At 37.6% G+C, this 26,841-nt stretch overlaps 1 protein-coding gene across 2 annotated transcripts in view; it reads right to left on the bottom strand.

The window, feature by feature from the left end:
- The window catches only part of HMCN2 (hemicentin 2), a 2,554,053-nt gene that overhangs the window by 1,328,625 nt on the left and 1,198,587 nt on the right, over positions 1-26,841 (bottom strand). For both annotated transcript variants that reach the window (XM_044058392.1, XM_044058391.1), the window contains exon 34: positions 10,841-11,010. In XM_044058392.1, the coding sequence (XP_043914327.1) occupies positions 10,841-11,010 (170 nt within the window). The remainder of the gene's footprint in view (positions 1-10,840; positions 11,011-26,841) is intronic.

Raw genomic sequence — 26,841 nt, 5'->3', positions numbered from 1 at the left:
CAGAAGTCCATTGATTATGTAATAGACTTCCTTTGGATATAAAGCAAAGTAGCTCCTTGACCCTCTTTAAGTGTAACCTGGTTGAGAAATTGTAAATACATCCCAGGTCTTGTCCCTAAAACTCTTATTTCAAGAGTTATGAATTAGTCATGCCAATGGTTACTATCATTTGGGATATTGTGACTAGGCTACTAATGGTCCCAAGGATCAACAGCCTAGTATTGAGAAATGAACCAATAAACATCAAATCCATAGTTGTTTTCCTGAATTATACATCGACTGCACTGCAACCACATTGATAGACTACTCAGTATGACAGCTGAGATTGTAAAGGTCTAACACTTTCTTGTTCAGGGCCTTGTCCTCTAAACCCTCTGCCTTTTCATTTAATTGGGACAGGAGATCCCCACTTGTTGGCAATTTTGGGCAGTGAAGGCCTGTGTAGCAAAAGTGTAGATTTCTTCCAAAATCTATTAAGAATATTACTCTCCCTATCATTAGGAAGTGCATTCTTGTTCCTTTATTGGAAATGATGGACATTACTGCTGGATATGCAATATGTTTATTATGATATGTCACTGGTTAAACATCATGCCCCCTGTATACTATATGTTGATGACTAAATGGCATGTTCTGTCTATAATATGTCTGACTAGTTAAGCAACATATTCTCTACATAATAAATGTATATATAATATTATACATTACTGATTAAATTGCATGCTCTCTATATATCATATTTTGATGATTAAATGACACACTCCCTATGTAATACAGTTCACTGTTTAAGCATAATTCCTGTACAGATAAAAAATATTCTCCCTATACAGTACATTATTGATTACATTACATGTTGTCTCTATATGTCATTGATTAAATGATGTAGTCTCTTTATAACACATTACTGATTAAATTACATGCTCCCTATATATGTTACTGAAAAATGACATGCATCTTGTACATGCCATTAATTAAAAAATATTTCCTGTATATAACATATTTCAGTGATTAAATGACATATTCCCTGTGATGAAATGAGATACTGCCAGCCCAGCTAGCTGGAATTTTATAAATAACTATATGTCATTTGTGAATATCAATGTGATTTATACAGAAGTGTGACAAAGAGAGATACTGTCAGTACAGCTGTCTGGAATTTTGTAAATGGTTATGTGTCATTTGTGAATGTCAATAAGCTTTATGCAAGATGCTTGTGTTACAAATGTATTAGAGCTGTATGTCATGCATATATTAAATTAGGTTTGTACAGATGTGCATTGAAAAGATATTTTATAAAGCACTGAACTTAAAGATGTAGCCATAGTGTGCCCTGCTGAAAGAGAACAGAAATGTACATTCATTATTATAACTGTTTTAATGTATATATTTTAACAGGAGAAACAGGAACACAGGAGGTTAGCTTCAGTCCAGCAAAACTTCAGAAAAATAGCCGAAATTAAATGACTTTATGACAGGTACAAACACAACTTCTTTGCTGAGAAGCTTTTTGTATTGTCTTGGAATTGTTTTATTGTTTTATGACTTCCAGCATTTGCCAAAGATCTGAGGACTAGCCCTTGTCTATGTATTTTTACAGGTAGATGCTAAATGCTACCAGCTGCCATCAATTTTTGCTTTGGGCCTGGGGCTAGAAGTCAGATGACAAGAAATTATGTCATTCAGCAATTTAGCCCAGCAGTAATATTTAAGATATTAATTTGAGAACTCTTTTGAGAGAGAGACAGCATTCTGTATTCTGTCTTTGAAAAGACAACAACTAGAGAAGATCCATTCACCTCATCTGCCTTGCTCTGTAGTAAGTTCTTAGGTTATAGTAATTCTCTTAGATATAGTCAGGAATATAGCAAAATTTAGCTTATATATATTTTTTTATTTATTTGGGACTGTTCTGCAATGTTGTTTTAAATATTTTCTGTAATTTTGATCTCTGATGTCACTGTAAATATATATTTAGTATTGTCTTGTTATTTTATTATTTATTATTAAATATATTTAAATCTTTCATTGTGGCTGATCTGTGTAGATGTATTTAAGTTCTGAGAACATTTGCATATGTATTTGGTGACACAGTGGGTCACTCCTAATAGCTTTGCTCTTTGTCAAGCTACCATTTATATTGATAGTAAGATTATGCAGTAAGATTGAACACTCTTTGTTAAGGGCCTTAAAGTAGCTGATAATGAATGACAACTACCTTATAGTCTGGGCAGAAGGGGACATAGTTTGTAAACCTGCACCAGCCTTTCCAGGTGTGTGTGCAAATCAAACCTCAAACAGTGCGTGTGTCAGCTACTTGGGCAGGGACACAAAGCAATGGCTGGACAGAGAGGGTGCTGGAGGTCTTGGCTTGGCCACTCAGCTGAGATTTCACCTCTATAGCTGTGCCAGTGGGGAGTCTTATTGGGGATCTGGAAAAAGGAGGGAGAAAAAAGCCCCAGACTGACTGTGGTCTCTGTGTGCTCTTAAGGGAAACTACACTTTATGCAGAGAGCTGGATCTGGAAATACTGTGTGTGTGTGTACTTGTCATCCTCTCAGTGTACGTCCCCCCACTGGTGCCAGTGGTGAGGACTGAGTCTCCTTGATAACTGGTTCAGTAATGGGTCGTCACATTACCTATGAAAGATATGCCACTAATTAAATGACACTACCAATATATCACACTGATTAAACAACCTGCTCCCTCCATAACATAGGTCACTGATTATACTACGAGGTCTCTCTAAAATATATGATATTGATAAAATGACGTACTCCCCATGTACAGCATTGATTGCACATCTCATCCCCCATAGAACATGTCACTGATTAAATGACATACTCCCCTATGTATGGCATTAATTACACATGATGCCCCCTACAAAACATGTCACTGATTAAATGGCATACTCCCCATGTATGGCACTGATTTTACATGATGCCCCCTATAGAACATATCCCTGATTAAATGACATATCCCTTATACATGCCTGCTTAATGAGTTTGTAGAATGTTTCACAGAATGACACCAACAAAACAGGCATATAGAAACAATTTTGTACAATGCTCAGATCATATTAGCTTTCAATATACTTAAAGAAACAAATAAAAATATAATATTAAAGTATTTTACATGTTACACTGGCTGTTCTTTCCTAGATATCGGAGACCTTATTATTATTGCTTTTTAACTTACCTGAAGTTATTGCAAAAAAAAAAATTGCATTGACTAAAATATCTGAATTTCTGAGTTAATTTTCAGACCTTATCCCACATCAAAACATTCCCTTTTTCATTTTTATTTATGTGCCTCACGTTATTGAGATTCATTCCAATATGCCAGAAGCCTATTTGGGATACTCCAAAGTTGCTCAGCTTGACATTGTAGAATTAGGAACAAATTACTAGAGTAGTGAAACAGTCTATGTTTCATGTCTTTAGTCATGTCTGATAACCTTGGGAAAACAGAAGCAAACATGGAAAGAACTTGTCAATTCCTCCCTCTCTAAGCAGGAATGAACACCAAACCTTGGAGACGATAAGCAGCAGAACACAGCATAGCATCCATACACTACCATTAACATTTCAAATTGCCCCTAAGAATGTGTTTATTCATGCCAATATGCTTATACAATGTCTCTTCTGAAATGTGCAATTCCTGACATTGTGTACATAACTGTGGTGCTTATAACTGAATATAGTATTATTAATTGTAGAACCTCAACAGCATTTGTTTTATTAAGAGCCCTGTTAACAGTACTTGAGTGTATGAAGAGCCCTAGCAGCATTATTTGCACACATGAAAAGCCCCATCAGAAGGATTTGTATGTATGAAAAGGCCCATCAGCAGTATTTCTATGTATGAAAAGGTAGTAGAATCCAAACAAAACTGCTGACACCAACGTGAAACGGTATAACAATTTAACAGCAAAACATAAAATAATCAGCAAAGCTTTCAGGTATCCAGTACCCTTTTTCAGTGCTAATAACAGGAAGTTAAATCTCCATTCTTTTTATACATTGAAAGTTAATTACACAGCCAATAAAAACAAACATGCAATTATTGCCATTTAAAGCTAAAAAACAAAGATGTAGATTTTTTAAGAAACAAACCACATTCAACAGTATATTCCTACACATTAATTTGTTTTAACTTTAAAACAGGCTTAATAGAAACTGTTTCATTAATGCCTGACGAGTGATCAGCTCGCAAACGTAAAATCCAGTTATATTCTTTGTTCTCCAATTTTGTATTTAAATCACCCCTTCTCATAGATTTAGTCATAAAGTCAATGACCCTGAACTTAAAATTATTTGTGGAATTCTCAGATATACGTTTAGCTGGTGAGTTAGTCAAGACTCCCCATCTAATATCTGAATTATGTTCTATAATTCTATCCTTTAGACGTCTTACAGATTTGTCAACATAAAAACTTGCACATTTGGTGCATGTAGCCAAGTAGATAATATTCATACTATTACATGTGACATAGCATCTAAAGGTAAAAGAGATACCAGTTACGTTGTGTATAAAAGTGTTATTCTTCTCAATATACATGCAACAACAACAACTGAAGCACACAAAGATGCCCTGTTTGGTAGTCTTAGGCTGGACACAATCCTGCATATCCTTATAGCATAACCTATTCTTAAGGTTAGAACAAGTTCGGTAAGTAAACAGTAGTCTTTCATTACTAACTTTGCTAAGTTCAGGCAAGTTCCTAAGGATGTCCCAATTGCTCATAATTATTTTCTTGATACCCTCACTGCATCTACTATATGTTGTTACATAATGAACATTATCGTGTTGATTCATATTAATATTTCCAGTATACTCCTAAGAGGTCTCATTAAAATATGATCTAGCCATTGAGCCCCTAGTACTCAATACAGCGCCTTTAGCATTTATTAATATTTCACTTTCATATCCCCTTTCTTTAAATGCATCCAAAGTTTCATCTATCTGTTTGATGCATTCCAAACCATTGGTATTCAGTCTGCTTACACGAGTTACCTGTGCCCTAACTATACCCTTATAAATATGGGGGGGGGTGCATGCTTTTTCTATGCAAAAACTTATTCCTCTGAACATCCTTTTTGAAAACTGATGTTTGTATTTGAGATCCTTCATACCTGATGTTAACATCCAATAATTCTATCTTATCGAATGAGCAATGCATAGAAAATGTTAAAAAATTAGTCGTACTATTCAAATAATCCAGAAACATTGTTAGTTCTACTTCACCACCATCCCAAATGAGAAAAACACAGTCCACAAATCTTTTAAAAAATACTACTTTCTTAGAGGGCAGGGCCTGAGTATATATTACTTTCCTCCCAATCACTTAAAACCAGGGTTGTGTAACTATTAGCCACAGAGGTACCCATGGCCATCCCAGAGATCTGATGGTAATATTTTTTATCAAAAAAAAAAAATTATTTTCAAGTACTGTATCTAGTAATTCACAGATTGTTTCAATCTGTCCCCCTGTTCCATAATTTAACAATTGTCTAACAGCTGTGATACCATAACCATTTGGTATCACAGTAAAGAGTGACTTAATATCAATAGTTACCATTATAAACGTACTGGCTGTTTTTGTTTTAAGCCATACATTAAGTTGTTGTAAAAAATCAGCTGTATCGCTGATGTGACTTTACATATTTAAGATATTTACTTAACTCACCCTGCAAATATGTATTTATTTTTATTTTACATTTGTTGACCGGGCTGGTCCAGCTGGATATATTTCCTTTTTCAGCAGAGGCCCGGGGAGAAAAGCTCCACATATAAACAATCACCACCACACAAAAATGTTTATAATAAACAAGAAAGGTATTACAGTTTAAATTCTGGGAAGACTATGTCACACACTATAATAAATACATCATACATCTACAGATTATTTTTCAGTATGAATATCTAGGGCAGCCCCAAGACATTATTAGAATACATTTAAATCCTTGGTTATTCTAGTTTACTCCAGACAGTTGCTATTTCCAAAGGGTTAGACAGTAACAGTAGAAAAAGGAAGAGGTATAAAGAAAATGGCAGGAATAGTACCTTCAGGGTACATTCATAGCCAAGTAGAAAAGATATGTAATTGGTGCCTAAGTAGTAGAGATAAGTTATAGGTGCTACTAAATGTTATTTTCAACTACTGTATCTAGTAATTCACAGACAGATTGAATACCAATGATTTGGAATGCATCAAACAGACAGATGAGACTTTGGATGCTTTTAAAGAAAGGGGGTATGAAAGTGAAATATGTAGACACAGACTCAGTAACCCAGCCTCAAACAGATACAATGGGTCTCATTGGTGGCTTGTGGATCAATTTATGTATTTTAGGTATACCATACAAAATAGGCAAAACAGGATGGGAAACAGTGAAATACATTAACATATCCAAAGAGATGTCCTTCATCATTTGTAGATCATATAATAATGTGTTAACATTATTAATATGCTTAACTTGAACATTATTAAATTTCTTCCAAAGTTGATCCATCGTTGACAATTTTAAATACATTGCTATTGTAATCCTCCCTCTTCATTATCGCAATCGCTCCTCCCTTATCAGCCTCTTTCAATACAATGTTCTCATTAGTTTCTAACTCATGTGGAGCTTGTTTCTCTTCATTGGTTAGATTATATATATATATGCTTAATCTTTTCCTTCTGATAAAAGTTTCTAATTTGTGTTTCACAAATGTCATGAAAGGCGTGTATTATAGGATGACTTTTAGATGCTATGTCACATGTAATAGTATGAATATTATCTACTTGGCTGCATGCACAAAATGTACAAGTTTTTGTTGGCAAATCTGTAAGACGTCTAAAGGATAGAATTATAGAACATAACTCAGATATTAGATGGGGAGTCTTGACTAACTCACCAGCTAAATGTATATCTGAGAATTCCACAAATAATTTTAAGTTCAGGGTCATTGACTTTATGACTAAATCTATGAGAAGGGGTGATTTAAATACAAAATTGGAGAACAAAGAATATAACTGGATTTTACATTTGCGAGCTGATCACTCATCAGGCATTAATGAAACATTTTCTATTAAGCCTGTTTTAAAGTTAAAACAAATGAATGCATAGGAATATACTGTTGAATGTAGTTTGTTTCTTAAAAAAATCTACATCTTTGTTTTATAGCTTTAAATGGCAGTAATTAAATGTTTGTTTTTATTGGCTGTGTAATTAACTTTCAACGTATATAAAGAATGGCGATTTAACTTCCTGTTATTAGCACTGAAGAAGGGTACTGGATACCTGAAAGCTTTGCTGCTTATTTTATCTTTTGGTATTAAATTGTTATACCGTTTCACATTGGTGTCAGCAGTTTTGCTTGGATTCTACTACCGTTTTTACTACTGCAGCTTTACTCTGGAGTGGCTTTTGTTTTTATTGACGTCTGTATGAAAAGGCCCATCAGCAGTATTTGCATGGTTGAAGAGCCCCATCGGCGGTATTTATTTGTATAAAGTGCCCCACTAACAGTATTTGTACATAGGAAGAGCCTGGTCAGCAGTATTTGTATGTATGAAGAATCCATCGGCAGTATGTGTATGAAAAGCCCCATCAGCAGTATTTGTATGCATGAAGAACCCATCAGCAGTATGTGTACATATGAAAAGCCCCATCAGCAGTATTTGTATATATAAAGAGCCCCATCGGCAGTATGCATATGTAGGAAAAGCCCCATCAGCAGTATTTGTATATATAAAGAGCCCCACTGGCAGTATGTGTATGTCTGTAAAGCCCCATTAGCAGTATTTGTATGTACAGAGACCAATCAGCAGCATTTGTAGGTACAAAGAGCTCTATCAGCAGTAGTTATATGTAATAAAGACCCCTTTAATGATATTTGTATATCTGAAGAGTCCCATCAACAGTATTTATATGTATGACATGTCCCCTTACCAGTATTTATACATATGAAAAGACCCAACAGCTGTATTTATATGCATGAAGAGCCCCATCAGTAGTTTTCGTATGTATGAAGTGCTCCACTAACAGTATTTATAAATATGAAGAGCCCCATCAATGGCATTTGCACATATGAAGAACTCCATTAGTAGAACTTGTACATATGAAGAGCTGTTCTGTCAGTATTTATAAGTATTAAATGCCCTTTCAGCAGTATTTGCACATATGAAGAGCCCCATTAGTTGTATTTGCATGTATGAAAAGTCCCATCAACAGTATTTTTGAATTTAAAGGGCCCCACCAATAGTGTCTGCACCTATGATGAGCTCCATTAGCAGGGACCTGTCTATTCATTCTCTTCACTATAACATTCATTTATTTCCAAGCTGATCCAACTCCCACATTACGAGAAAAACCCTATCAAATTACTTCTAATTTGTGGTCTACCCTTAGACTTTGCCCCTATTTCCTTACCTTATATATGCTACTGTGTGCCCCTGACACCATCACAGATCATCTGCTGAAGTCTAGGTCAGCTCTTCCCCAAGTACCTCATTCCCCCGTGCTGTCAGTACGTCTGCAAATATCTCCCGCACATAACCTGGAAACCACTCATTACCCTTTCCCCAGCACTTAATTACCACATCCTACATGTGAGGTGCAGACTTATGGCCACTGTTTTAACCTAAAATATCACTATCATAAAAAGCCGTACTGTTCCAGTTTAACACTATCCCTCTTCTAATAACCCTTAGACCTTTTAATTTAAGTAAATTTAATCTAAATCCATGTCTTCTTTTACATATTAATCCATCTTTAAACCCCAAGTCACCCCGAAAAGTACCATCCCCACCCCCACAAAGGAATTCACATCAGTCCCACTAATATCCAAAGCACAAATAACAAAACACTGATATACTTGAAGCCTGGCTTAAAATACACAAACCAGAAACACACTGTATATCTGAATCAAGGTTAAAAAACAATCCATGCCCTTCTTCCTATATTCAAGTTAATTACTCCCTTTATTTCAATAATATCACAGTCATTTCTAATGGTGGTGGAGTCGTGATTACACTTAAACTTCTTAGCAGGTTCAGAATCATACTTATAGGACAAAGCAGCATCACCCACAAAGATACACTTAGATGGATCCTGATTCATCTAGAAATTAGCAACTCAGTAAAAATAAACATAGGTACACAGCCTACCTCCCACAAATCACATCATAATGGAAAATATACTTGAAAGACATTTCCATCCATCAAACAATAACATATTAATCCCGCTAGGGATTTCAGCATAGACATATGATGACCAAAAAGTACAGAAAGTTACTAAAATCCTTTTTCAACATGGCATCTTCCGACTCATTACATCCTACTAGATTCAACCCAGCCACCAAATTCATCTCATATTAAGTAAGATTTCAAAAACTGAAACTGTAATCTTTACAAGACACAGGAAGGAAAAGCACAAAGCTCAGATATTTAAATGAGAGGAATGTGCTTTAAACAGTGGCCATGTTTGAGCATGGCTAACTATTGAAAAGGCAGTCCTTGGTTGGTTGGGTCACAGGCAATAGGAGGGTTTTTTTGAAAAACTGCTAAGTGACAAGAAATGTATTTCTTGTGAACCAATACATTAATTCTGTCATGACTGAAATGCTCCTGGAGAAAATGTCACCATTCCAGCAATGGACAACAGCCTGGATTTTTTTAATTTAATCCAAGTTGTAGGATACCTTGAAAATAACTGTTGGGCACAGAGATTTTCACTGTGTACTGCTTCCACAAATTTGTGGAAAATTCTAGATCTGTCCAGTCAACCACCTCTAAATAGAAATTATGCCTACCTCAAAATGTCCTTCAGGTTAATCATTTGCTATCTAGGGTTATTCAGAAAACATCAATCATATGTACAACAATAAATCTTGAAAATTCCATATGCTTGACTATCAAAGAATAGGAAAAAGTATATAATGTTTTCAAGAAGTTTTAAAATGTTATGAATACCTGAAAAATCTGGCTTCAGCCTCAAGCAAACTTAGTATGAGTTTTGACAGTTCCAGCACTTTATTTGCCACTGCTAGGGTGCCAGTACATAATCACACACGTAGTTGCCATAAACCATGTCTCACAGCAGGGTGGAATTACAAAGACAGCCCCTACCCGAAGGGATGAACTCTCATAAGGCTTTGTAAACGGATCCTTCTAAAACAGCTGTGTTTGCAAGGGCTGCCATAAAATCAGCAGACAGTCTGACAATGCCTTGTAGCTCTTGTAAAAGTTATTACATACACATTCCTTAAGCTATCACTAGAGCACAGAAACACAGGGTTACCACTTTCATTATATCAGGACTGTCCCTAGTGTGTCCCATGAAAAATGGCTGAAGTCCTGAGATTTTAGGACAAAAAAAATTCTTAAGTTTCTACTAATAGCTGCTTAAAAGACTTATTGGCTCTTTGAAACACATTTATTGTTATATAATACAGCAAAAATCATTCAAATTCTACTAAAGTTTTTGTTTTAGCAAAACAGTTAAGTTCAGTCATTTGCATGGGTTGTGGGTATGGTTTATCCCACAAAATCTTGGCATTTCCACAGACAATGTCCAGCTTTGTGCATATGGAAAGGTGGCAACCCCACAGAAACATGTTCAAATAAATCAAGTTTAACAGCTATACATATTTCACTGCAGAACATTTCACTCTGAGACATGTACAATGATGATACATTTTAATCCAGTTTTAGAATAGTTCCAACAATTGCATCTGGTTAGCGACAGCATAAATCCTTAAATCAGAAAAGCTACACTTAGTTATTGTACAAAACATCAAAACAGAATAAATACTGTAATGTTACTGAACATTGTCTAATCAAGAAAACACGTACCTTGTACCAGTACAGAAAACTCTCCACTGGCATCTCCTGCCTCATTACTTGCTGTACACATGTACTCTCCTGCATGGTCATTTTTTACTGGATTAATTGTAAGAATACGTCCATCAGCAGATGTCCACATATCGGTGTGTATTTCAATTGGCTGACTGTTCTTAAACCACCTTTTTATGCAAAAGAAAAAAATATTACAACTGTATGCATTTTTATTACTATGGACAATGTTCTACAAAACTCTAGAAAAACCCAGTTTACAATTAAAAGAATCACAATTACAGATACATAAACAACAACATTCCTTTTCTACTTTTTTTCTAAATATTTATTTTTAGCATTGGTGTTTATGTACCTCTAATGAAACTGCTGGAGCTAATGTAAAAATAACCAGCCTTACTTTTTTGCATGCTGATACTATAGGTCCATAGATTAATACTAGACTGTTGCTCCTGTGGCCCCATCTGTAGCCTAGACACACTCACTATCCCTTATTGATGTTATCACTCTCAAAATCCCCAGACAGCAAGGTTATCAAGCAAACCTATGCTGAAGAATATAAAGAATATATAGTGAGTAGCCTCAGCATCTCTAACCTTTAGTAGAAAAACATATTACATTTTACTTTACGCAGATAACCATTAAAGAGATTAAATTACTACTTAAAAAAGTTAGACATATCCACAGGGATCAGATTTAGCCAGTTTCATTCTGCTCATCTTAAACTGGCATCTCATACCACTGTCAAAACCTTAACCCACATAAACAATATCTACCTAGCAACCAAAACTGTTCTTTTTAAATTAATATCATACATTTATTCTTCCTTGACCAAATATACAACCACCTGCCAGCCCAAAAGACTACGGAACTATAGCATATCTCTGTTCTCTTACTAAAATATTTGAGAAACTCATCTAAAAGCAAAACACAAATGATACTGAATGCCACCCAACTTGAAGTTAACAAAGGTTTCAGTACACTGACTATACTTTGTATAGTAACAGACTCCAAATACAATAGCATGAATAAGTTTTTTAAGTTTTTTAAGTTTCTTAAGTATTTTACGTTTTTGTACACACATATATTTACCTTATGGTATATAAGTATACAATGTTTTGTTTTATTACATACATATGTATAGACTTTTTTGCTGCTAACAGTTGGGGGGTTTTTACATTACCTGTCTTTTTAACTTGCTGAATTTGTTAATTGATACTCTTGTTAACGATGTCAGTGACGTGAGAGTATAAATATGTAAATTAATTAAGGTTTGAATGTCTGAGGAAGTTGCTCAAAATTTGAGCGACGAAAAGCGCTTTACGTTTATCTGCAATAAACCTGTGTTTTTGTCTTCAGTGACGCGTTGGATCCTGTTTAGTAATTTTGGTTTGTCTTTAGTACCGAGTTTGTCTTCACTGAATGCCACCCAACTTGAAGTTAACAAAGGTTTCAGTACACTGACTATACTTTGTATAGTAACAGACTCCAAATACAATAGCATGAATGACCAGCTCTTCACAGCAGGAATTTTGTGGACACGATTATGGCTTTTGAAATCATCAACTGTAGCAAGTTACTTATTAAACTTTATAAATTCTACTTTGGTCCTATTAATATAGCATGTTTCAAAAACAGCTTCGCTGATAGAACTTTTCAAGTACATGCAGACACATAGGTTCATAGGTAGGTACTGGGCTATCGGCCCTAGGGCCTATACAAGCCTAGCCAAAAAGGTACCCTGGCTTTCGCCACCCAAGAAAATTATTTTCCTGTGCCCCTGTCGAGCAGAGCCACAGATGTGATCCCTGGGGTGAATTTCCTATTTCCCATCCAATCATCAAGACTTTTCTTGAAAAGTGCTTATGATGAGCTTTGTTTGATATAGACAGGCAGCTTGTTCCAGAGTATGGAAAGTCACTGGGACAGGAATCTATCCCTCCAGCATGTTCTGTTTATTGTGGTGACAAGGCTTAGGTCCCTAGAGCATGTAGCTTGGAGGGGTTGGGATTTCTGTAAGTGTAACATGTCCAACAGCTCTGGGCTTGACATAGCTTTGTATGTTAGGCAGAGATCACCTCTGAGTAGGTGATATGCGACGGAGTAAAGCTGGAGTCTTTTGAGAAGGTCTGCGTAGGGCATCTGTTTGAGGCCAGTAATCCTCTTTGTGAGGTATTTCTGCAGCCTTTCCAGTTGTTGTAGATGTCTTGCGAGGTAAATACCAAAAGGGGCGTTGTACTCTACAATGGGTCTAATAAGTGATGAGTAGAGGGGAACAGTCACCTCTTTTTTCCTGGTTGATAAGGTGATGAGGTGTGCCATGTAGAAGGATTTCCTGACTATTGTGGTGATGTGATTATCAAAGGAGAGACTATTGTCCACCTGTGTCCCAAGGTCTCTTATCATACTTTTGGTGTTAAGTAGACTACCGCCTATGTGGTAGCTCATGGGTACAGAGTTTTTACCAAAGGGGATGACAATGCACTTTTTGGTATTGAGCTTGAGGCCATGGCTTTGACATCAGGCATCTGTCTCAGTGAGGCCCTTTTGTAGGATGTCCACATCATTAGGAGTTTCAATTATGGCTCCTAGTTTGCAGTCTTCTGTGAACTACGTTAGCCAAAGACCTTCTATGTTAGCCTGTACTTCAGAAAAGTAGATACCAAACAGGAGAGGACCTAGGACTGAACCCTGTGGTACTCCACTTGTCACTGGTCTGAAGTCAGATTTGGAGTCTGCTACTTTCACAGTGTGGGTTCTGTCAGTGAGCCAGTTGGCACCCCATCTTGTGACATAGGAATTTAAACCTAGTTTAGTGAGTTTATCTATAATTCCTGAGTGGGGGATGGTGTCAAAAGCCTTGGCGAGATCTAAATAGGTTGTGTGAACCACCTTACCCTAGTCTGTGGCTTTGGTGACTGCTTCAAAGAAGTCAATCAGGTTTAGGAGACATGATCTGCATTTTACAAACCCAAACAAACTCAAACTATGTGGGTTCCAGAGTTTGGAGATCACCAATGTCTTTGTTTATAATTTCCATGATGATCCATTCCATGGCCTTGTAGACCAGGCTCATTAGGCTAATAGGGCAGTAGTTCCTGGGGTCTGTGGTGGCTCCCCCTTTGTGGAGTGGGATAACCATCGCTGTGCACCACTCAGTGGGCACAAAGCAAGACGTGAGGCTATGATTGAACATGGTGCTTAGGTAGGGTGTTAGTTAATTCTGTAGTTCATGTAGAATACAGGCTGGGATGTTGTCAGGTCCCATGGATGCTGTATTCTTGGCTTTGGAGAGTGTGGTTTTTACCTGTGCAACCATGAATACAGGAATATTGCATTCTTCCGGTATAGAGATGGGCCTTTTAGGGGGTGAGGGAGGGGTAAAGTAAGCACTGAACCTATCTGCCAGGATGTTGGCAATATCAGTTAGTTCTGTATATTTAATGCCATTGTGCTGTAACTCAGAGCAGATCTGAGTGTTGCCATTGAGATTCTTGACAAAGTTATAGAATGCTTTGTGGTTGTCTTTAGAATCAGTGGCAATTTTATTTTCATAACTAGCTTTGGATGATTTTATGAGGGATCTCAGCTTCTTACTGAGGCTGACTAGGGAGTTCTTCCAGTCATGGGATTTTACTCTTTTTTTGCAACAGTTTCTTTCTTCTGTTGCAGAGTTTGTTCGAGGCAGGGGACCACCATATTGGCTTCCTTTTTTTTGAGGATAGAATCTTGGTTCTGTTAGGGATAGCACTATCCATGCACTTGTGTAAGTGCTTATGAAGTGCATTTGTGTAGGATTCAGCAGTCACACCTCTATTGTCCATCTGCATGGGTGTCGTGAAGTTTGCCACTTCTGTCTTAAGAAGTGTGAAGTTGGCTTTGGAAAAAATTTTTACGGTGGTTTCCCTAATGGGGGGTGGGGGCCGGATGTGGATGTCTAGGCTGATTAGCTTGTGGTCAGATCTAACCAACAAGGAATTAATCTCTGGTATGGAACACCAGTCACCCATGTTGGTAATGACCAGGTCTAGGATATTGCTGCCCCTGGTGGGGGTGTGGATAAGTTGATCCAAGGTGTTGGAATTTATGAATTCCAGAAAACGTTGAGCAAAAGAGTTGATACATGAGTAGGTTTCCCAGTTAATGTTGGGGTAGTTGAAATCACCCATTATTAGGGTGATGGGTTGTACCCTAGTATTTTCCAGTGTATCAAGAAATGAGAAGTGGGAATCCTAGGGCATGGAGGGGGATCTGTAGCAAGTTACAATTCGGATTGCGGTCTTGTCCAGAGGTAGTTGTACTTGGATAATCTCGGATATATTACGTTCAGCAACTAGCCTGGAGGTGTGGATATCCTTAATGAATATGGACACACCTCTGTCTTTAGTGTTTCAGTCCAGGTTAGGTGGCCGAAAGGTGTGGTATGAATTATAGCCTGGTAATGCAAGGGTGCTCTATGGAGCCTTGAACCAGGTCTCTGCCAATGCACAGATGTCGACGTTCTCCATTTTAAGGAGTGCCTCATCTTAGTCAATGGAGGGGAAATTAATTTCCATGGTTCCACAGGGTTTTGATTTAGGTTCCTGCTTTTCCTCACAGTTTGCTAGTTGGACATGCCCTCACTTAATATACAGACATACTCCTGGAAGGTAACAAGTCTACTACACTGCTCCAGTGGAAGATTACAAAACATCTTTAATGAACTATATATTGGTGGATGACTATTAACAGACCTTTAATTAATCCCCAAAATACCATTCCAAAGGTTAAGCAACAGAAGCACCCAGGTCTAACTCTTTTTCTAGGACTAGCTCTTTTTTTAAACCCCTTTATTAACTTCACAAATTACACAGTAAATTGGTACACTTACCACTATACAAGAGAAAACAAACCATAACAAAGATATTTCCTTTTCAAGCATTATGCTTATATGGTTTCATTCTTAACAGTTGTTCAGTTTGCCCACACCAGGAAAAGGGCAGGACTTGAGCAATCTGTGTAATGCTAAATTAAATAACTAAACTGATAAAAATGTGCGTTCACAAGTAGTAGCAGTACAAACTCCACTTTTCACTCCAAAGACCAATGACACGATAAAAATGTGGCTTCACAGTGAATAGTTGTACGGAACGCCACTTTTTACCACAACCATTATTTATTGAAGAAGAACACAATTATTGTTTTGGGTGTCTTTAATAAATAGCAGCTGTAGTGAAATGTCGAGTCCATACTACTACTACTTGTAAACGCACATTTTTATCAGTTTAGTTATTTCATTTAGAATCATACAGATTGCTCAAGTCCTGCCTTCCCTGAAATTTCATTCCTTTTCCTGAACATAATTCTGCATGTATTGTTTCCACGTATTCTGTTTATTTTTGTGTAGTTTTCTCCTTCCCTTTCCTAAAGATCACACAGCCAATTATTTTATCTCATTTACAACATTCATTAATTCTATTATGGTTGGTTTAGATTTTGATTTCTATTTTCCAGTGTGTGTTTTTTGGAAACCAACAGGAAGTAAAGCCTTACTATGCCTAAGGAAATTTAATTCTATATCTCATCTGAAAAGAATTGTTTCATTAATTACAATAACTTGCTCCTACAACATTTCTGACAAAATATAATGTGGGGAATTTTTAAAAGCTAAAAAATGATTGCATTCCCCAAAACATGCTCCCAAGTACCCCTGTCTTTCTCATCACTCCTCTAACAATTGCGGTCTGCCTGTGGAAAATGTTTCTGAAGTCTACTTAGAATATAAAATACGTATGCAAACACTCCCAATCGTAAATCACTTAGAATATAAAATACATATGCAAACACTCCCAATCGTAAATCGTGTAGACTTTGTAGCATGCTTGGGAGTCACCCACTGTTTCAGTGCATATTGCTTCCCATTCTCATTTCCCAGTCTTGCCTCACTTTATCTGATTGATTCTTATAGTTATCATGCATTATTTTATATGCTGTACTAATGATCCCTTTTTAATCACAGCTTCTAGACTTGACTATAAACTCAACCACAATCTCAGCTATTAATTGTTAAGCCTCATTTTCTTCTAAACTTGGCATAGTTGAGTCTTCTAAAAATATTTCCATTTGTGTCTTTTCTCAGTTTCCTATTCCCTCTGCTCTATACAGATTTTTTTTAGAATTTCCAAAATATCTCTAATACCACTATAGGATCTGTGGTTATTATTTTATTATAGTCCTTGGCTCCCCTAAGTTTGGACCCTTTCTATTTTCTGTTGCATACGTCATTGTTTTCATAGTTTTTGTGCTCTGGGGTTGTTATAAAAAAATACTTGTCGATAGCAACCTTTCTAAGCTTATTTGTTTCCTTTAGCACTCAGTTGCTTCTCTTTTTGTTCTATAAGTTTATCCTTCACCAGTAATACTTTAATTTTTGATTATCCCACTAAATAATTTCTTTTGCTTCTTTCCCATATGTCTTCACCTCCCATTTGTATGATCATTTTAAATTACATTTTCATTTTATCCCACACCTGTGCTATCCTTTCTGAAGGAACATGCATCTTCACTAACTCCTCTTTAATCATTTCCACTACCAATTCTTTAAATTCATCTCTTTTTAATAAGTCCAGTTTCTCATGTTTGCCTAATTTCCTGCATCTTTATCTCAGTCTTTATTTGTGCATGGTGTGATATAGTTATTGGACTTGTATCAAAACTGTCAATTAACTACCCATGCTCTAGTGAAACCATTTCTGTCCAACCTAACCTTGTTGTTGTACTTTGGGGAATAACATCTAAAGTCTGCCCGAGTTCTTGCAAGTAATTTTACCTCATTTTCCAAATACTCTCATATATTTCTGCAGAAAATGTATTCCCGTTTTGTTATATTTTCCTTTTTTGGTCCACTTGATGCATCTTCACTATCCCATATCAGATTCTAGTCCCCACCCATGAATAATATTCACAGCTGGAAGCTAATTACCTTTTTCATAATTCTCTTAAGCTCCGTAATAGTAGTTTATGGTAGAATATAAATACATGTCAGTATAATCATCCTTCTCTGCCAATAAACTTGTACTATCCCAAATCTACCAATGTTTCTTTTCTTCTGCACCTCTTTCACTATTAGTATCCATGTTGCAATATCCATATTACACCCTTTTTCTTTATCCCTAAAATTCTGCTGAATAACCATTCTGGAATCCCTTCTTTGTCAAATTCACATGCTTATTTATATCTTTATATCATGTAATACTGCTATTTGTACCCTACGCTTCTTAACATAATTCAGTACTCTTTGCTTCCTGTCCATACCTGCAGTACCATTCACATTCCATATGACTGATAAGGCAGTCATTCAGATAAGCTGCTACTGATTTCATATATTCTACATGATTTTTTTTTAATATACGTTTCCAACTTGCAACTTAAATACACATATTAATCTAAAGCAAGCTGATCTTATATGCAATTGTGGATTCTTGTCTCTGTTTGGACTCATGTCACACTTTTTCCAGACTTTTCTTTTCAATAAAAATACTCAAAAAACAGAAAACTGTGTACATTTTTATTTTTAATCCCCTTAACCCTTTTTAACTCACGACAAACACACACACTGTTATATTTTATGACACTGTTACTGAATTATCACTTGTAACATAGGCAAATTTACATTTATACAAAAGTAATCAAATTTTATTAAATTAAAATTAACAGACATTATACTTCATATATATTAAATTAATATTAACTAACATTATACTTCATATATATTGCTATATGTCATAAAACCTAACCAACAGTACATAAATTATTCAGTTCCTGCCCCTTTTTTTTAAACAAGAAACATCTTTATTAAACCATCACTTGCGATATAAGCAATCATTATATACTTTTACAATAAAGGAAGTAACTCCTCCATATACAGGCAGATACCCCAACTAACCTAAATATAACTCCTGACTCCAGTATTGCTAACAGATTATAATGACACGGTAACTAAGTATTGCTATAACAAACTGTGCTACAAACTATCACATCAGTTCTTTCCCCTGTCTATATTAACTGTACTAATGCTTAAACTGGAATAGAGTCTTCTAGAAGTTGCCTTTCTAACTAACTCCAGTATGTTACAAATATCAGAAAACAAGATATTTTGCTTTCCTAGCAAAGGCTACCATTATAATTGATCAAAATGTTTAACTGACTTCATATTCAGCATAAAGCCACGCTACTCCTCTGTGTTCAAAGACTGTGAACAAAGAATATCCTCAAGTACAAACAGAAAAAAAAAACATTTTAATAAAATAACACAAACACTAGTCTATTGTATTTTATATTAGAACTTTTTTCTGTTGACTTGATGCTGTTATTGGATTTTTTACATGTTTTGTACCAGGCTTCCCTTTACTTGTTTGAGCTTTCCTGTCTGTAAAAAATGTCCTCCTCTTAGTACCAAGCTAAATATCACAGGCCAACCTTACAAGCTCAAAGAAATCTCCCTTAAACTAGCCTCACTTTGGCCTAGCAATAGGGGAAAGGGCTACCTGAAATACTGCAACAGCATTCTAGAACCATCTTCCCAATGAAATTACAAAGCAAAAATTTATGAAATCATTTTGAAATAAGCTGAAGTTCACCTAACCAAAATTAATGCATGTAATTGTTTCAAAGAAAATGTTCAACAATTTTTTTTAGGTGCTGGATTTTCATATAGCTGACTAGCTATTTTTTTTCTTACCATTAGTTGTGAATAGTATACATGAAGACTACTGACTGCCAAATATCTGAACAGCAGCCTTTCTTTTCTACACACTGTGAAACACTTAATTATTTAGTTATTTACTATATAGTCACCAGGTAAGTGGACTCATCCAGCAACAAGTTATTATATTGCAACCGGGTGACATTTGGACATAATCCTGGAACTTCATTCGGCACAAACGTGACACATTGTATGATGATTTGCATTAAAATGTTGATGTAATCTACATTTTTGCACTGTAACTGTTACTATGTAATTTTCCATGCTTGCATTCTAACTCTTAGATGTTCTTCATGTTTCACTGTTGCAGTCATCACACTTGGGTTATCTGCCTGAATATCAGAGTCTTGGGATTTCTGCGTTGGATGCTGTCACCTCTTCCATGACGTCAGGACGTCAGGGGTATAAAACATGCAGCCAATGCCATTACATCAGCTTTTCTTGCCGCGCGGGAGCCTGAAGCAGAAGTAGTTTGCAAGTGCCGGTCAGCCGCTACCTGAAATTTTCGTTGTTCGAGTTTCAGACCTGAAGTCTTCTAAAGTGAAGTACCCCGTTGGGGATCCTTTTTTCCTGCTCTAACCAACGTCAGAAAAAGTTAACAATTGTCTTGCCTGTGGAAAGCAAATACCTCACAGAGATTTTCACTCTTACTGTGTCACCTGTTTAGGCCCAAACTATGACGTTCCTCGCTGTGGGTTTAGTGCCCTGGTTTGTTGCTAAATTCTTTCTCTCTCCGTATTTGAAATGGCTTCAACAAGCCATCTGACTAGCAATCTTCTGAAAAAACATAAGGATAAAGACAGAGGCAGACCGTATAGGCCAGTACTCAGTGAGGTGCCTTTGTAGCCCCTGATACCCACTTCTACAGATTTGCAGGCCTCTGATGAGACCCATTCGGAGTCCAGTATGCCACGAGATGCTTCTTCGACTATGGAACCTGTGGATGTCTCTACCTTGGATGGGTCCGAAGCCGCTGTGCAGGCACCGGCTTCTGAGGGTGTATTCCGACCTTCCGATATTCGTATTAAACCAACTTCTTTGTTTGTGACTAAAACTTCCAAGTTTCTCAGGCCCAGAGTTCGCACTACGCCTAGAAAACAGACAACTAAAGCACATGCTCAAGCCCCCATGCCACATAAACAAATGCTTAGAAAGGCTGAAGACATTATATCTTTAATTAGGGGAAGCCAGCCTTCCCCCTCTAAGACGAAGGATTGATTTTCTTTCTGATTCTTCAGATGCGAGTCTGATGGCTCTGATCCCTCTGATTAACAGGACATTCCCTTATCTACCTATGAGGATTCAGATGCTGAGGATTCCATTCCTCTCCGCCTCCACTCCAGAGGACTTTTCCTTTGGTGAAACCTTGCATACCTTAAGAGACCATTTCCGCTGGGAATGCCAGGACTACCCACGGTCCAAAAAGAGACTCAGAGAATTTTTAGACTTGCCTTAGCCCAGGCCTCTAGCTATACCCCCTGTCCTGGATATTGTAGATGTCTTCATGGAATCCATTCTTACTCCTGATACTTTACCACCAGCTCCTAGAAAGCCTGGCAGGTACTACAGAGTACCTGACTCACACTAATTTATTTTTAAGAATCCCACTGCGGATCCAGAGACCTTTTCCCAGGGACCTAAAGGTATTAAGGCTACTACAGCCAAAAACCCTACCCCTTCAGACAGGGATTCTAGACCTTTAGACAGATGGGGTAAGAAGATCTATACCTCTGAAACTCTTGCCATAAGGGTTTTAAATTTCCAGTTTCACATGTTGAAGTACCAGCAGCATATTATGGAACTAATTAAACAGAAAATGTTGTTGCTTCCAGATTGTGCAGAGAATAAAGATTCACAAGAGTTAAGGCATTCTGCAAACCAAGTTAGTAAACATACTTTGCAGTGTGGCTTTCATGCCTTAGAAGCATCTTGCAGGGCTGCTGTCACTGGGTCTGTACAGAGAAGGCATGCTTGGCTGAAGGAACAAACCTTGCCAGACCACGTCAAAGCAAAATTACTAGATGCTCCATTAAACCAGGAACGCTTGTTTGGCACAAAAGCAGAAGTTGTTCTTAAAAAGATGGAGGAAAAGCTAAATCTTAATATAGTTACCTTCACAATACTGAATAAATTCCTTAGTATTACACAAACTACTATTTTCTCTATTACTCAAAAATAATTATAACCTTTGCAGAAATGCTAATAATTGTTGTAAATGCTGAAATGTTTCAACTGCTGTTACTTATCTGTAACCTGCTGTTAATGATTTTGCAAATGTTCTCTTATATACTGCCTGCTTGTTTTATTGCTACTCCTCTGGAGTCCAGGTCATGACTAAAAAAAGGGGCACTTGTCCAGCACACCTACCTGGTCTTTAAGTTGCAGTCAATCAATCAATTCAGCAAAAACTGAATGAATAAATAAATAAAGCAACTGAAAAAAGAATTTACTAAAAAACTTAGCTTATGCATGGATTTTTTTCTCAAAAACAACTTCAGAAAACTCAGAAGCTAGACTGACTTTAGCAACGGTTTAGAAGAAAATATTTTTGTTCTTAAGTTCAAGAATATTTTATGACATCAAGTTTACATTACTTTGCAGATCAGATAGATCCTGCTAGATCAATGGCTTCCATTTACTTGAAATGGTTAAGGTGCACAAAAGCAAACTTGCTGAATGCAGCTGATAAGACAAACTACTGGAAATTAATTTGGTGATTTCTTTGAGGGAGCAAATGCCCTTCCTACACCACCTATAACTTGCCCATCTTACTCATGAGTGCTAGACCTAACCCAACCCCTACCACATACCATAATACTATGCCTATACAATAGGGTACTACACAAGACAAAGAACACACACGCGTGTACAAGCACACATGCACACACCAGCTGGAATAATGGTTAATGTCTTTGCCTTTTACTCATAAGGTACAAGGATCAATCCTGACCTCCAGCTAATGCCTGTTTGAAGATTGTGCATTTCCCTGGATGTCTGTGGGTTTCTCCCACCTCCAAAAACATGCCGAGTGTTTCTACCTCAAACTCACCCAAAAATGAATCTCTAAGTAGCTGCATAGTCTCTAGACGGTGCACTATCGTGTAAGCATTGTATAGATCAACCACTTTGGACATCTACTGTGATGCACATTATCCTCAAAACAGGAGGGCACAGATCACAGATTGCATGCTGTGGCAGTGCTAGTTACTCAGTGGTATAAAAATATGGCTCTAGGTGATTCAGTCATGTTGACTAATGTTGCCAAATAGTCATACGTACTTGCTGGTGATAAGTGGGCTGAAGACCCGGCCTACTCCAACATACGCCAGGGACCCATGCTAATGGTGGGAAGGGTGTAGGTGTCTCTATTGGCCAGTGTGTGTCTGCTGTAAAGCCCAGATGCCCTGTGTCAATAAGCTACTGGCTGGCTTGTGTCCACTTTGCCAGTTTGGGTTACTTGGGATAGCTTTGTTGAGCAAACGTTGGACACTGTAAGCCTGTTTTAAGAAAATGTAAAGATTTAGACAATTATGTCTCACATTACAAAAGGAAGGAGTAGATAAAGAGGAAAGCTCAGACAAAAGAAAATATTACTACAGAAGATGTTGAAAGGGAAGATGGTATGCGGAAGGGGACCTGAAGAAAGGTTACACTAATAAACAGGTAGTTAGAAATAATAGATTAAATCAGGTTATCAATACACAAAAAGAGAAGACATTAGCAATTTTAGAGCATGAAGAGGGAGAAATTGAGATGGGGAAAACATGAATACGACAGTAAAAATAAATTGGTGGTAGACTTAGAAGAAGGAAACGAAAAATAAGATCTGGAAGTAAAACACTTACAAAAAATGAAAAGTGCAATATAGGAATTGAGCATTAAATGAGAATATCATTCAAGTAATATAAGAGGTTGGATGTTGTTGGAATGGTGTATAAAACAAAAATGGATTTTTTGCTTGTTACATGCCAGATGTAACAAAGAAGAAGAAAATAAAAAAATGGAGAGACTACTGGGTGTGCAAACAGTTTGGTCAGCAGGAAATGAGTCCTGTTCTGGAATGGGAATATTACCTTTTTTTATAAAAAAAATGAAGAAATAAGAATTCTAGATGCAACAATAGTTTTATCAGAAAGGGTAGTGATACGTGATGTTAGAATGAGATAAACATGTACCAGATTAATAGTGATTTATGCAACACTAATATGACAAAAAGAAAACGGTTGTTTAAAAAAGATTAGAATAAAGTGTTCGTAAATATGTTAGTATTGATGGTAGCAGATTTTTAACTGTAACCTAAAGAAAGAAAAGGAGAAAATACAGACTATTAACATTTTAAGGGCATTAATAAAATGTGGAAATTCAATATTAAGGAGGAATAGAGAATGGACATATAAAAGGGGATTTTTAAGACTGAAATTGATTATATAGTTTATTCTAAAGACATGAAAGAAATTACAAGGGAAATATAAATGGTAAAGTTTTTCAGATCAGCATGGCCTAGAATATGGGAAGACAACAAAATAACAAAGGAGTCATTGTACATGTGGGTGTGAATGACCTGTGACGTACCTCCCTGGACTACAGAGGAGCCCAGGCGGGTATGACCCCAGCCCTGAGCAGCATCCTATCATCACTCAGAATGATACCACAGTCCAAGCAGAAAATGATTGATTTCAACAACTGGCTAAGTTTCTGGTGTCATTCTAAGGGGATCCAGTACCTGTCTGCCTGGGATGACAAGATTGACAGACCTCAATGTTTTGCCAGAGATGGCCTGCATTTGTCACCCCTGGGTTTTCAGATACAGGCCAAGGCTCTTGCCACCCCTATAGTGCCTTTTTTAGGTGGTTTTCCAAAGACTAAATTACTACCATAACAGCTACAAACAAATGCAATCTGAGGGTCATGCTGCTCAACGCTAGAAGTCTAATTCTCAAAATGCACTCACTCAAAGCACTCCTTAAAATGGAGAACATTGACATCTGTGCTGTAACATAGACCTGGTTCAAGGCAGCAGAAAGCACCCCTGCACTACCAGGCTATAATTTATTTCACATCTTTTGGCCCCACGAAGCTCCAAAGGCAGTGGTGTTTCCATATTCATAAAGGATGTGCACACCTCCAGAATGGTAGCCCAACCTAATGCATCAGAGATACTTTGGTGCAGCTAACACTGGGTAAGACAGCGATTCAGGTCGTAGCCTGTTATAGGTCCCCAAACATGTCCCAAGACTCACATTCCACGTTCCTAAGCACCCTGGAGAATATTAGGGTCCAACCTAACACTCATACTGGGCGACTTCTACTACCCCCCCATTAACTGGGAAAACTACTCGTGTACCAATACACTTGCCCAATATTTCCTGGAATTCATTCATTCCAATGCTCTGGACCAGCTCTTTCTTATACCCACTAGAGGTAGCAACATCCTTGACCTGGTCATTACTAACATGGGTGACCATTGCTCTACACCAATAGTCAACTCCTCCGAGGTTATATCCGACCACAAACTAATCACCTTGGAAATCCACATCCCTTCCACCCCCCCCCCCATACCCCCACAAAGGTATTCACCATGAAAAACTTCTCCAAAGCTAACTTTGGGCTCCTAAAAAACAGAGGTAGTTAACTTCACAGCACCCATGCAAATGGAGAATAGTTGCATGACCGCTGAATCATACACCGATGCACTGTATGAACACGTACACAAATGCACGGCTCTCACCATACCCAACAGAACCAAGATGCTTTTCTCCAAAAAAAGGAAGCCAATCGGGTGGTCCTCTGCTACAAACAAACTCTACAACAGAAGGATGTAACTGATGTGGAAGAAGGTGAAGTTCCAAGAATGGAAAAACTCTCATCAGCCTCAACAAAAAGTTGAGATCCCTCATCAAATCCTCTAAAGCTAGGTAGGAAACAGAATTGCAGCAGATAGTAAAGACAACCACAAGGCCTTCTATATTTATGTAAAGAATCTCCATGGCAATACCCAGATTTGCTCTGAGCTACTGTACAATGATACCTCCTATACCAAGCCAATCGATATTGCCAATATACTGGCTGACAGATTCAGTGCCAACTTTACCCCCCTCCCCCACAAAGGACGAATCACAATACTAGTAGATTTCCAGGCACCCAGTATTACCACTGCACAGGTTAAAACAGCACTGTCCAAGACCAAGAATACAGCTTCTATGGGACATGACAATATCCCTGGCTGTGTTCTACATGAACTACAGAGTGAACTGGCACCTTACCTGTGTGCCCTGTTTAATCACACCCTCACCTCAGGCTTTGTCCCTACCAAATGGTGCACTGCTATAGTCATCCCTCTCCACAAAGGAGGAGAGACTACAGACCCTGGGAACTATCAGCTCATTAGCCTGACAACTCTGATATACAAAGCTATGGAATGCATCGTTATGGGCCTGATAAACAAAGATATAGGGAAGCTCCAAACACTGGCTCCCACACAGTTTGGTTCTGTGAAGGGTAGATCATACCTGTTCAACTTGGTCGACTTCTTTGAGTCAGGCACCAGACCTGTGGATGAAGGTAAGGTGGTTCATACAGTCTAGCTTGATCGGGCAAAGGTCTTTGATACCATTCCCCACTCAGGAATCATAGAAAAACTCACTAAGCTAGGCATTAATCCCTATATCACTAGGTGGGTTGCAAACTGACTCACAGACAGAACCCACAGTGTGAAAGTAGCTGAATCCAAGTCAGACTGTTGACTAGTCACGAGTGGAATTCCACAGGGATCAGTCCTGGGTCCTCTGCTGTTCGGTATCTACTTCTCAGAAGTCCAGGCCAACATGAAGGGACTCTGGCTGACAACATTTGCAGATGACTGCAAGTTGGGTGCCATTATTAACTCCCCAAGTAATGTTGACATCCTACAGAAAGGCAACACAGTAACCAAACCTGATGTGCTGAAGTTGACAGAAAGGCCTCACTGAGACCAACGACTGGTGTCAGAACCATGGCCTTAAGCTCAATGCCAAAAAATGTGCCGTCACCCCCTTTGGGAAAAAAAAAACAGTTCCCAAGAATTACCACATCGATGGTAGTCCACTGAACACAGAAGGATAGAATAAATATTGCGGGAAGAACTATCCAGGGAAGTGTTAAGGCTAGGCTTGTATAGGCCCTAGGGCCAAATAGCCTAGTACCAACCTATGAACCTGTGAAGAGATCTGGGAACACAGGTTGACAGCAACCTCTCTTTTGACCACCACATTGCCACTGT

This window comes from Protopterus annectens, chromosome 16.part0 (genome assembly GCF_019279795.1).
Source record: "Protopterus annectens isolate FY-2018-M chromosome 16.part0, PAN1.0, whole genome shotgun sequence".
NCBI classification, from domain to species: Eukaryota; Metazoa; Chordata; order Ceratodontiformes; family Protopteridae; genus Protopterus; species Protopterus annectens.
This window is presented reverse-complemented; position numbering and strand designations above follow the sequence as displayed.